The sequence below is a fragment of the Sus scrofa genome, chromosome 1 (genome assembly GCF_000003025.6).
Source record: "Sus scrofa isolate TJ Tabasco breed Duroc chromosome 1, Sscrofa11.1, whole genome shotgun sequence".
In the NCBI taxonomy this organism is placed as follows: Eukaryota; Metazoa; Chordata; class Mammalia; order Artiodactyla; family Suidae; genus Sus; species Sus scrofa.
The window spans coordinates 75,281,683-75,295,728 of NC_010443.5; the positions used below are offsets into that span (position 1 = coordinate 75,281,683).

A 14,046-nucleotide genomic window follows, 5' to 3' on the forward strand; every position below is an offset into this window, starting at 1 on the left:
TCAGAGCTGTAGCCGCTGGCCTACGCCACAGCCACAGCAATGTGGGATAAGAGCCGCATCTGCGACCTACACCACAGCTCATGGCAACACCAGATCCTTAACCCATTGAGCAAGGCTAGTGATTGAACCTGCAACCTCATGGTTCCTAGTCGGATTCGTTAACCACTGTGCCATGACGGGAACTCCTAGGTCATATTCTTTGTTTACTACCAAGGACCATAGGTATTTCTGTTCCTACTAAGTCATTCCTCAAAGGGTCCATTGGGTTTCTCCTGCAGGCAGTGGAAGGGGGTGTCCTGGCTACCTCCCCTAGAAAGCTGGCACAAAGAGTTTGTCAGATAGGCCTGGCCGAGAGTGGTGCAGTCTACAGACTGTGGGAGAAGGTAGGGCAGGGACCAAAATCGCCCTCCCCATCAGCAGTGGAGGCCATGTCTGCTTTTATCTCAAAGGAGTCTCCTTTTTCTCTCCCTGACTGCTCTTCATCTGTGTCTTGCTTTTGGCTTTTTTCAGGGCCAACAAGAACAGAAGCTGCTTTCATCCTGCCCCAACACACAACAGAAACAGAAAAACTGAAACCTCAGCTGAAGCTCCTGCTCTCCCATTTTAATATCCCATATGACGTGGAGGAACTAAGGGATGCTGCCAAGGAAATAGAACTTTTTTCCTTGGTACTTGATGGATTCTTTGTTAATGCAAATACAGGTGTTCATAAAGAAAATACTAGTATTTGCCACAAAGTTGTATGTTTATACTGCCACAGTTGTTTCTAATAGTAATAGGTGAGATTTAGACTAGCAGCTATTCAGAGGAAAGCCCAACTTTCCCTCTGTAAGAGTTATGAGACTCTTGAATATCCAACCCAGAGAGATTGTAGGATTATTTTTCTGCATAATTTAAAGAAAATGGTAAGTTATAGTTCACAGTAGATGATATAAACATAGCCAAGATTTGGCAGAATTTGCATGGTGGAGATGTCTAGTGTCTAAAGCCCTTTGATTCTCAGCAAGTGTTCCAATAGCTCTCCTATTGGCAAAATGCTTTATATTCAATAGAGTATATATAGTATAGTGATTTTTAAAGTCATACAGTCTAGTCTGCTATGACATGGTATTGTATCTCAAAAAAATCATAATATCGGGAGATCGCTTTGTGGTGCAGCAGAAACAAGTCTGACTAGAATCCATGGGGATGCAGGTTCAATCCCTGGCCTTGCTCAGTGGGTTGGGGATCCAGTGTTGGAGAGCTCTGGGTGTCGCAGACATGGCTCGGATCCCGCGTTGCTGTCGCTGTGATGTAGGCCAGCAGCTGTAACTCTGATTCGACCCCTAGCCTGGGGACTTCCATATGCCACAGGTGTGGCCCTAAAAAGCAAGAGAAAAAAAATCATGTTATTAGAAGCCATATTAATACTTATTTCAAAGGGAAAAATAGGATTATATAGAGAGAACTTTGAATTTACAATAATAAAATTGTTCAGCCAGAGTTTCAATAATAAATATAATTTTCTAGTTCAGGGTATATAATATTTGTAAGTATATATATTTGCCAGGTAAAAAATAAGAAGTTGATTTATCCAAAAAGGCAAAGATGAAATCTGAATGTTTTGATACTCTTCACATAAAAAGGAGCCACTGTTTCCTCTCTTACCATTTGCCTTGAGCTCAAAGTTTCATATCCATATGTATTTGTTCCAGCATTATTTTACTAAATCATTTCTGTTAGTATGTAACACAGACTCTTTAAGGTCACTGGAACCAGTGGTATCACATTTCTTCTGGTTTCTTTGAAGGTGATGATGTTTAGCTTTTGTCTTTCTTTTCATATCAGCAGCAGCACTATCTTCGGCAGAGAGTGCTTTTCTGGGAGTATCCTCACCCTCATTATCAGCCAGTATTATGATAGACAAAAACAAGAATCAGAACAAGATGGTGTTTAAAAAGAGTCCAAATAAATACAAATAAGTCATGGCACAGTAGACTATCATGATGATAATGGAAAAACATGAGGCTCCAGAGCGCTCCCACAAAGCAGCAGCCTTGTCCCCAAAAGACAGCTTGTCTTTATACAGAGAGTTTCCACTTTTGATTTTCTTATAACAATATTATCTGCAATGCTAGTTGTGCTCCCAAGATAATCACATTACAACAAAATTTTTGTGTAGAAATAATTCCTGTAAGAAGAATTTCTATGAACAGGAAGGGTACTGCTTATTCTAGTTCTCTAATGCCCTAGAGCTGGATCAGAAAACTACAGCCTGTAGCCCACCACCTATATTTTTTAAAATAAAGTTTTATTGGAATATAGCCATACTCATTCATTTATGTACTGTCTATGGCTGCTTTTCACACTATAACTACAGAGTTAAATAGTTGCATCAGAGACCATGTGGTCAGCAAAGTCTAAAATATTTACTATCTTACCCTATAAGAAAAAGTTTGCCACCCTAGTCCTAGACTAGCACTGTCTCATTGAACTTCCTGCACTGATGGGTATGATCTGTCTCCACCAAATGTGTTAACCACTAGTCACACGCAGCTATGGAGCACTGGAGATGTGCATAATGTAACTGAGGAACTAAATTTTAAATTTTATCTGATTTTAATTAATTTGCATTTAAATATTCAATGTCCACATGTGGCCTAGGGGCCACAATATTGAATAGCACAGCCTGGGAGGTACCAGCATTAACCAGTACAGAATCTTTAGCTCTGTGACTCGCTGAACTTGCTCATTCATTCCAGAAACCTTTGTTGAGGCCCTAGAGTATGCCAGCTCTCTCTCTTTCTCTCTCTCTCTGTTTGTGTGTATATTAAAACGTACATAAGATTTACCATTTTAACCACTTCTAAGTGTACAACTCAGTAGCAGTGAGAACATTCATTCTTGAGTTTCATCATCTGAACCCTCAAAAAGCTCACCCTGTACTGAGAAAGACATGACCCAATATGGCCGGTGCATTGATGAAGGTGCTTGCGCAGGCTCAGGCAGCCTGGGGCCACTCTGGAGAAGGGAGGAAGAAGTGTCTACATCTTGGCAGTAGGAAGTTATATCACAGAAAGCACTGGTAGTCTCAGTCTGGAAGTGGGATGTAAGGAGATTGGCTAAGGTACCTTAAAGAATTTTAACAGGTCCTTGCATCTGGACCCTTCTCTCTAGCAATATCCTGGTTAGGCTTTTGGGAGCAGGATTTATCTAACCCTGAGATTTTCTCGTTCACCAGGTAGCCAGGAAAAGGGAATGTATTTTCAAAGGTGTATAGTTTATTTCCCATTTAGGGTCCAGTTCAAAATACATGTAAATAAATATATTATTTCCACTTCTTCCAGATATTTGGAACAAATAACACACACACATAATTATGGTAATGGGCTTCCTGAGTACATGTGCCCCTCAGGTATATACATTTAAGGTCCTGTTACTGTCACAGAGTCGTGTTTTATGAATTAGTTTGACTCTAGGACTGTTTCAGAGGTAATCAGTTCCTGTTTTTGAAATTGCTTACAACCTGAGACTTTTTTGGGGGGCTCTGCTTCCCTCTTCTCAATCTTGTTTAGGTGTCCCAAAAATTTCAAAGCATCTTCATGAAGCAGCAGAGAATGAAGACATTTCCAGACTATGATGCTGGGATAGCCAAAGCTGAGCATTTGAGTTTGGCAGAACCTGGTATGGCCTTGAAAAAGAGAGCCAGCTGGATTTCCTTTGTAAAGGTAAGGAAGCCTGCAATGACAGTCACCTCTGAATGATGTCAACGGTGTCACAAAGTATCCTCCAAGGAGGCCAGGCAACCTGGACACATCAGGTTGGTCAGGTTCCTATTGTCCCCTCTCCTCGATGCCCTTAGCCAGCTGTCCCCTAGGAGCAAGGGTAGGTGCCTGCCTGACTGAAGAGAGGCAGCTCAGAGAACACAGCCTTGGGTACCAGCATCTCCCAGCTCCTTCCTGCCTTGGGTCTCTGTTGAAGTCAGCCATGCTGATCTGCTTTCTGTGGAAGTTCCCCCATACTCCTGTGCCCCTCTTTATTGGGTCAGAACTCCTTTCTTGTTATTAGTGACCTTGGCTACTTGGCAAGAACAAGACTTATACTTAAGAGGTATAATTAAGTTGTGTAAATCCAGCTTTTCAGTCAAAAATATTTATTGAGTACATATTGTGTGTCAGGCATGGCCCTTGGTACTGGAGAAATACAATTCACAATAATACAAAAGTCAGCAGATTAAATGGGATGATTTGAGGTATTGGTAAGATGATTCACATTATTTGAGGTGGTTATGTTCTGTAAAGTTGCCACAGACACTGAATTAACAAATCCCAAACTATTACTCACAGGGGAAATACAGGTGTGTCTATTTAAAGACACTTTACTTAGTATATGTTGTTGATTCATTAACATCAAACTCATGGCCAACAGCACTATAACTCATGCCTGAATGAACTTAGGAAACATACGTCTTTCTTCTAAAGGCACATCACAACCCTCTTTAGGAACACTAGTTGGCCCTCCGCTCTATGCTTGGGGACCATTTTAAACAGTGAAATCACTAACCAAAAGCAAAAAGTATAAAAATGTGGCATTAACTAGACTGCAAAAAGGACATTTGTTTATAGTATGAACCGAAATAAGAAGGCTGAATGTCACCTTATTTGACCTTAACCTGAAAGTGTGGGGTTGAGTGACTCCAACTTATCACTATCCTGTGCATATCCATGAATGTCTAGGAAAGTTCTGTATCAGTTTTGGGGTCACAAATAAATTTCAGTGAGTAGGCAAATCTGCAAAAATGAAATCCATGAGTAATAAGGATCAACTGTATCATGCGGGAAAGAAAAGTCTTATGCAATAAAAATGGATAGAAGGAAAGCAGAGAAATCACAGATCATTCCTAAATCCGGGGCTTGAGCAAATAGGTGGTTGGTGTAGGGGAAGCCAGGCTGTGTATTTTAGATTGTTATAACTTGCCTTTGAAGTGTAAATATCAAAGAGATAGTTGAATGTAACTGGCTGGAGCTTAGGGCTAGATATAAATTTGAGTTATCAGTGTATTGATATATTTATAGCCATACAACTAACTTTTGAAATACAACTTGTTAATATGAAAGGTGAAATTTTACACATGGAGCCCCAAGGAGTTCCTGTGGGCAGATTTCTCTTGCCCCATAAATCAAGTGTAGTGCCCAACGCTGATGGCTTTAGGGTCCCTTTAGGAACTGTTGCTGCCATCTTGTTCCACAGATCTGTGACCCCACACAGACCCTTTCACATGCTCTAGCAAACTTCCTAGCACTAAGGCCAGATACCATTTCAGAATGTCCTAGAATCTCTTTGCTTGCAACTTTTTTTGAGAACCACTCTGCTGTGTTGTAACCTTATGTGAACATGTTTGTCCACTAGATTAAGCCAAAATGTGATCCTTGGCAAAAGAAGCTTTTGACCAAACTAAAAGAACGGAAAAGAATAGATGCATTAATGCAACTCCAAGCAAAGTTTTTGAAGGTAAAAAAGTAACCATGTTCCTTGTAGATAAAATTCTTTTCTCAGAAAATTGAATTCTTTCCCCTTTTAAAAAATATTAGCCACGGATTCACTATGAAGACTTTATTTGGAACTATCTAATCTAATCACCAAACTTCTGTAATCTTGTTAGCTGTCACTAGAGCACAACAGTTGTCAAAAGAGCTGGATCTTAGTACAGCTTTAGCACTAAGTCTCATTTGATATTGCTCTGGTGATATAACCTCTTTGAGTTTTAGTTTCCTCATCTGTGAGGCCAAAATACTGGGCTAAGTTGTCTTTTTATTGTGGTTAAAAAAAAACCATAAAATTTATCATCTTAACCATTTGAAAAAATATAACCGTTTTTAAGTGTGCAGGTCATTAGTGTTCAGTATATTCATGTTGTGAAATAGATCTCCAGCACTTTTTCATCTTGCAAAAATGAATCTATACCTATTAAACAACTCCCTATTTCCTTCTCCTACCAGGCCCTAGCAACCACCATTCCACTTTGTGTTTCTATCTGACTACTCTTAGGTACCTTGTATATGTAGGATCATATAATATTTTTCTTCTTGTAACTGGCTTGCTTCACTTAAGGTGATCTCAGATTTCCTTCCCCTGTTTTTTTCATGAACATTTTTATCAGCTTTTTTTAACAATAGCTGATGGAGTTCCCATCGTGGCTCAGCAGTTAATGAATCTGTCTAGCATCCATGAGGATGCAGGTTCAATCCCTGGCCTTTCTCAGTGGGTTAAGGATCCAGTGTTGTGGTGAGCTGTGGTATAGGTCGCAGACACGGCTTGGATCCTGCATTGCTGTGGCTGTGGTGTAGGCCAGCAACTACAGCTCAGATTTGACTCCTAGCCTGGGAACCTCCATACGCCAAGGGTGCAGCCCTAAAAAGCAAAATAAAATAAAACGAAAAATAAATAAAAAGAAAACAATAGCCAAAAATTGGAAACAGTGTATATGCCCTTCACTGGGTGAATAAACTGAAGTCATACGATGAAATAGCAATCAGCTATAAAAGGGAACAGACTAGTGACATACCCAAGAATCTGTCTGAATCTCCAAACTGTGTGCATGAAAACACTCAATCCTGTAAAGATTCTATGAGTCCATTGATAAAACATTCTTTTTTTTTTTTTTTTGTCTTTTGTCTTTTTGTTGTTGTTGTTGTTGTCGTTGCTATTTCTTGGGCCACTCCTGCGGCATATGGAGGTTCCCAGGCTAGGGGTTGAATCGGTGCTGTAGCCACCGGCCTACGCCAGAGCCACAGCAACGCGGGATCCGAGCCACGTCTGCAACCTACACCACAGCTCACGGCAACGCCGGATCGTTAACCCACTGAGCAAGGGCAGGGACCGAACCCACAACCTCATAGTTCCTAGTCGGATTCGTTAACCACTGCGCCACGACGGGAACTCCGATAAAACATTCTTGAAATGACAAAATTGTAGAAGTAAAGGACAGATTCATTGATTCTAGGGGTTAAAGAGAGCCTGGTGGGGAAGGGAAGGAAAGGAGCGTAACTATGAAAGGATGTGCGAATTACCCTTGTGGTGATGAATTGTGGGGGTGGTGATGAATTGTGTTCTGTATCTCAGCTGTATCAATGTCAATGTCCTCTTTGTGATACTGTACTATAGTTTTGCAAGATGTTAAAACTGGGGGAAATGGAGTGAGGGGGACATGGGTTCTCTTTATGTTATTTTTTATCCCTTCTCATCTTTTTTTTTCTTTTTTTGGCCATGCTCACGGCATGTTGAAGTTCCCAGACCAGGAACTGAACCTACACTACAGCTGTAACCACAGCGACAGCAGTAGGACAATGCCAGATCCTTAACCCGCCAAGCCATGAGGAATTCCCCCCGCCCCCGCTTTTTTCTTAGGGTGTGGTAAAATACACAGAACATGAAATTTACCATTTTAACCTTTTTTTTTTGTTTTTTCAGGGCTGCATTCGCAGCATATGGAGGTTCCCAGCCTGGGGGTCTAATCAGAGCTATAGCTGCTAGCCTACATCACAGCTCACAGCAACGCCAGATCCTTGACCCACTGAGTGAGGCCAGGGATTGAACCCAGAACCTCATGGTTCCTAGTCAGATTCATTTCTGCTGTGCCATGATGGGAATTCCCATTTAACCATTTTTAAGTGTATAGTTCAGTGGTATTAAGTACATTCATATTGTTGTGCAACCATCACCACATTCCATCTCCAGGACTCTTTTCATCTGGCAAACTGAAATTCTTTACCCATTAAACAACTGTCTCCCCCAACCCTAGCAATAATGATGTTACTTTCTGTCTCTATGAGTGTGACTACTCTAGGTACTACGTATTATTGAATTATACAGTATTTGCCTTTTTGTGACTGGCTTATTTTACCCCCCATAATGTCCTCATAGTTCATCCATGTTATAGAATATGTCAGAATTTCCTTCCTTTTTAAGGCTGAATAATATTTCTTTGTATGTATCCACCACATTTTTTTTTTTTTTTTGTCTTTTTGCCTTTTCTAGGGCTGCTTCCCGTGGCATATGGAGGTTCCCAGACTAGGGGTCTAATCGGAGCTGTAGCCACCAGCCTATGCCAGAGCCACAGCAAGGCGGGATCCAAGCCGCGTCTGTGACCTACACTACAACTCACGGCAACACCGGATCCCGAACCCACCGAGCAAGGCCAGGGATCGAAACCACAACCTCATGATTCCTAGTCGGATTCGTTAACCACTGCACCATGATGGGAACTCCCGTATCCACCACATTTTAACTGTTCATTTATTGTTGGACATTTGGGTTGCTTTCACATCACGACCATTGTAAATAATGCTCCTATGCACATGGGTATATAAATATCTCTTTGAGATCCTGCTTTCAGTTCATTTGTATATCTACCCAAAATCAGAATTTCTGGACCACATTTCTGTTTTTGATTTTTTTGAGGAAGCTCCATAGTATTTTCCATAGTAGTTTCAGTAGTCCAGCTGTGCACAAGGGTTCAATTTCTTTGCATCCTCACTAACACTTGTTATTTTCTTTCTTTTTATATATATATTAGCCATCATGATAGATGTGAGGTGTTGTTTCACTGTGATTTTGTTTTGCACTTCTCTAATGATGAGTGATTTTGAATATTTTTCATATGCTTTCTGGCCATTTGTATATCATATTTGAAGAAATGTCTTTTGAAGTTCTTAGCCCATTCTTTTTTTTATAATGATTATTATTTTTTCCATTATAGCTGATTTATGGTGTTCTGTCAATTTTCTACTGCACAGCAAGGTGACCCAGTCACACACATGTATACACTCTTTTTCCTCACATTATCATGCCCCATCGCAAGTGATCAGACATAGTTCCTAATGCTACACAGCAGGATCCCATTGCTTATCCATTCCAAATGCAATAGTTTGCATCGGTTAACCCCAAATTCCCTGTCCCTCCCACTCCCTCCCCCTTCCTCTTGGCAACCACAGGTCTGTTCTCCATGTCCGTGATTTTCTTTTCTGTGGAAAGGTTCATTTGTGCCTTATATTATATTCCAGATATAAGTGAAATCATGTGGTATTTGTCTTTCTCTTTCTGACTTACTTCACTTAGTATGAGAGTCTCTAGTTCTATCCATGTTGCTGCAAAGGGCATTATTTTGTTCTTTTTTATGGCTGAGTAGTATTCCATTGTGTATATATACCACATCTTCTTTTTTTTTTTTTTGTCTTTTTGCTATTTCTCGGGCTGCTCCCGTGGAATATGGAGGTTCCCAGGCTAGGGGTCAAATTGGAGCTATAGCCACCGGCCTACGCCAGAGCCACAGCAACGCAGGATCCAAGCCGTGTCTGCAACCTACACCACAGCTCACGGCAACGCCGGATCGTTAACCCACTGAGCAAGGGCAGGGACCGAACCCGCAACCTCATAGTTCCTAGTCGGATTCGTTAACCACTGCGCCACCACGGGAACTCCGATATACCACATCTTCTTAATCCAGTCATCTAATGATGGACATTTAGGTTGTTTCCATGTCTTGGCTATCGTGAATAGTGCTGCAATGAACATGCAGGTGCATGTGTCTTTTTCAAGGAAAGTTTTATCTGGATATATGCCCAAGAGTGGGATTTCTGGATCATATGGTAGTTCTTTGTATAGATTTCTAAGGTAACTCCATACTGTTTTCCATAGTGGTTGTACCAATTTACATTCCCACCAACAGTGCAGGAGTGTTCCCTTTTCTCCACACCCTCTCCAGCACTTGTTATTTGTGGACTTGATAATGATGGCCATTCTGACTGGTGTGAGGTGGTACCTCATGGTAGTTCTGATTTGCATTTCTCTGCTAATGAGGGATGTTGAGCATTTTTTCATGTGCTTGTTGGCCATCTGTATGTATATCTCTGGAGAAATGTCTATTCAGATCTTTTGTCCATTTTTTCCATTAGGTTGTTGGTTTTTTTGCTGTCAAGTTGTATAAGTTGTTTGAATATTTTAGGGATTAAGCCACTGTCAGTTGCATTATTTGAAACTATTTTCTTCCATTCTGTAAGTTGTATTTTTGTTTTTTTTTGGGTTTCCTTTGCTGTGCAAAAGCTCGTCAGTTTGATTAGGTCCCATTGGTTTATTTGTGCTTTTGTTTCTGTTGACTTGGGAGACTGACCTGACAAAACATTTGTAAAGTTGATGTCAGAGAATGTTTTCCCTATGTTCTCTTCTAGGAGTTTGATGGTGTCTTGTCTTATATTAAGTCTTTAAGCCATTTTGAGTTTATTTTTGTGCATGCTGTGAGAGTGTGTTCCAGTTTCACTGATTTACATGCAGTTGTCCAGTTTTCCCAGCACCACTTGCTGAAAAGACTGTCTTTTTCCCATTTTATGTTCTTTCCTCCTTTGTGGAAGATGAACTTAGCCCATGTTTTAATTGAATTACTTGATTTTTTTATTGTTGAGTAGTGGAAATTCTTTTTATGTTCTGGATATTAACCCTGTGTTAGGTATATTTGTGAATATACTCTCCCAATCTATGGATTATATTTTCACTCTGTTGAATTGTGTCCTTTGATGTGCAGATTTTTTTTTTTTTTTTTGTCTTTTGTCATTTTAGGGTCTAACCCATGGCAAATGGAGGTTCCCAGGCTAGGGCTCAAATTGGAGCTTTAGCTGCCAGCCTACACCACCTCCACAGCAACACGGGATCTGAGCCAAGTCTGCAACCCACACTATGTCTCAGCAATACCGGATCCTTAACCCACTGAGTGAGGCCAGGGATCGAACCCATGTCCTCATGGATACTAATCAGGTTCATTAACTGCTAAGCCACAATGGGAACTTCCATAGAAATTTTTAAGTTTGATGTAGTCACATTTGTCTATTTTTGCTTTTTTGCCTATTCTTTTTGTGTCATATCTAAGAAGTCATTGCCAAGTCCAATGTCATGAAACATTCCTCTGTTTTCGTCTATGAGTTTTATAGTTTTAGGTCTTATGTTTAGATCTTTAATCCATTTTGAGTTAACTTTTGTATATAGTATAAGGGTTCAACTTCATTATTTGAACGTGGGTATCCAGTTTTTTCCCAGCACCATTTGTTGAAGAGACTGTCCCTTCTCCATGGAGTGGTCTTGGCACACTTGTCTAAGGTCGTTTGATTATACACTCAGGGGTTTATTTCTGGGTTCTATTTTATTCCACTAGTCTGTATGTCTAAGGTATACCAGCACCACACTGTTTTGATTAATGTAGCTTGGTAATGTTTTTAAATTAGAAAGTCTGCCAACTTTGTCATTTTCAAAAATATTTTGGCCATTTGAGGTCCCTTGAGATTCCTTATGCATTTTAGGATGAATTTTTCCACTTCTACAAAAAAATGCCATTGGGATTTTGATATAGATTGGACAAAATGATCTTTGAGGTTCCTTGTAGCATTACTACAAAAAAATGCCATTGGGATTTTGATATAGATTGGACAAAATGATCTTTGAGGTTCCTTGTAGCATTAAAGTAATTGAAATATAGTGATATGTATATCACTGAAGTTCAGCTCTGGGACTATCATTTGACTTTTTTACCTCTAGAAAAATAAAAGGAACATTTATTCAGCACCTACTACATGCCAAGCATTACTGTAGCAATCCTAGGAGAGACCTCTTTAGTGTTCTTATTAGATTGACTTGTCCTGCTCTGAATAGAAAAGCCAGCAGGGATAGGAGCCTAAATCTGTGTCCTTAGAAATCCTGTGCTTTTCTCTCACTACCTAGCTCCCTCCCCCTCCATCTCCTGGCAGCTTCCCAAGAGTAGACAGAATTTGTACCCAAAACTGATGGGTGTTTATCTTTTCTTTGGTGCCACAATGCTTGTGGGGGTGCCACCTGCTATTGTGTTTAGGGGATTGTCACAAAATTTTAAATGAGCTACTATGTATATTTGAATACTTAAACAGTGTTAAATGGATGAAGATACATAAGGGAATCATGGTGTTTGAATTTACTTTTATTTTGTAATTAAATAAAGTCCCACCTGTCCTGCCCTTCCTTCCTTCTTTCCTTCCTTCCTCCCTCCCCTACTCCCTCCCTTCCTCCTTTCCTTCCTTCCTTCCTTTCTTTTTTGTTTTTTAGGGCCACACCTATAACATATGGAAGTTTGAGACTAGGGGTCAAATCGGAGCTGCAGCTGCTGGCCTCACCACAGCCACAGCAACACAGGGTCTGAGCCTTGTCTGTGACAGAGACCTTCAGCACAGCTCACGGCAACACCAGATCCTTAACCCACTGAGCGAAGTCAGGAATTGAACCCACATCCTCATGGACACTATTCGGGTTCTTAATCCACTGAGCCACAAGAGGAACTCCTTGCACTTCTTTCTTACATGACCAAACTCTTGCTGAGAAGAAGGGAGTAACCCTTCTCCTAACCATTCCTTCTCTCTGTTCTACTCAAGATTTCCAACCCTGAGCGAGTAATGCAAGTGCTGCAAGATCATGCTGCAAAGACAGTCTTCATGGCTTCATCTCATCCAACATTCGTGGCTTCCTGGGATTTGCATCAGGGCAACTATGACCAAATCTGGGAGAATATTTATAGCAATGTCAACCTTTACCAGGTACAACAGGAAGAAGTAGCCAATACAGCTTTATGTTCAATTCACCGCCTGTTTGTAGACCTTAGAAATTTACTTTGGCAGTTTTTTAGAGATCCTCCCCCAAAGTTGTATACCTAGCCTGGTTTGTTTTATTTTTTAAAAAAAGATTAGATGCTAATTAAAAAGATGGCTATAAAGAGGTATAATATAAGGTATTCTTGCTGCCAAGACTTTTACTCAACCTATAAATACCAAGGCAGGATTGCACACTCGAGTGCTGAACAAATGCATTGGACAGATGTTAAATATTTCGAGTGTTTAGAGGTGAGGTGCCCCACACAGGGTGGATTCTTTGAGAGGAAGCCTCTTGAAGGAGGAGGAAATTGAGCTGGGCTAAAAGGAAGCATAAGGCTTAAGGAAGTGGTGGCGAAGAGGGAAGTAGGGAGCCTATTTTAGGAGGGAAGCATGAACAACAGTGCAGAGAAGGTACTGTACATGGAATGTTCAAGCTCAGTTGGGTTGAGTAGAAAATTCATGTGGAAATAGAATAAGAAGTTTTTTTAGGGAGGAAGAGGGGAAGTTGTGAATGCCCATAATTCCAGAGTAAGGGATTTGTGCTTGGTCCTATAAGGGAAGCAGTATATATACACAAACCTATATTTTAGCAAGATTAATATGGCAGCAGGGTATTAGTTGGATTGAAAGAGGGAGAGATTGATTGCAGGGAAGCCAGTTTGGTAGCCACTGCACAGGATAGGCATGGTGTTTGGCAATGAAAGGGAATTTCTAGGCAACGCTAGTAGATACTTGCCTTTATGATGGAGCCATAAGATTTTTGAGACTATAATCTGCTATCAATTGTTTGTTGCTCTAAGGGAAGAGTTTTGTTTCAAATTCTTATTTAAGATGGGAAGACTTGGTATGTTTATAGTCTGAGCAGAAGGATCAGTGGAGAAGAAGAGATGAAAGATATGAAAGGGTAAATTTGAAAAACAGATGACCCTGGAGAAAGAGGAGGGAATGGGATGAAGAAACCAGGTGAAGGAGTAATTTTGAGAAAGGGGAAATAACATCACTTCCCTTGATGTGAATGTGGTACATAGAATTTTCAGGCGCAAAAAGATAAGATGCAGGAGCTTATGAATGGTCCTGGCTGTCAGAGAGAGAGAGAGAGAGAGAGAGAGAAGGAGGTCTGCATTAGCGAGATAGAAGGTGTGAGTGACACGTGAGCAGGTGTGTCATTGTGGCAAAGACTATAGGACCAGCAGCAAAAAAAGAATAAAAGGATGACCATGTAGCTCAGAGGGTCCAGTCAAAGTAAGAGGGCATGAATTTGTAGTGAGCCCATTCTGCATAATAATTCTATTACTTTAAAAATTATCAATTTCCTAAAGATAATTGTAAAGTGACTAAAAATTGCACCAAAGTCAAAAGTATTAGTAAAATGCTAGAGAGAGAAACGCTATTATGGTCCACCATTCCA

At 40.5% G+C, this 14,046-nt stretch overlaps 1 protein-coding gene across 14 annotated transcripts in view; it reads left to right on the plus strand.

Moving 5' to 3' along the window:
• C1H6orf183 (chromosome 1 C6orf183 homolog) overlaps positions 1-14,046 on the plus strand; it is a 203,437-nt gene that overhangs the window by 53,548 nt on the left and 135,843 nt on the right. For 13 of the 14 annotated variants that reach the window (XR_002343788.1, XM_021090812.1, XM_021090809.1 and 10 more), the window contains 4 exons: positions 511-668; positions 3,555-3,707; positions 5,389-5,490; positions 12,423-12,584. Coding sequence is in view for 13 of the 14 variants with exons in the window: in XM_021090812.1 (XP_020946471.1) it covers positions 511-668; positions 3,555-3,707; positions 5,389-5,490; positions 12,423-12,584 (575 nt within the window). In the remaining variant the exon portion in view is untranslated. The remainder of the gene's footprint in view (positions 1-510; positions 669-3,554; positions 3,708-5,388; positions 5,491-12,422; positions 12,585-14,046) is intronic. The other variant, XM_021090836.1, reaches the window with a different exon arrangement.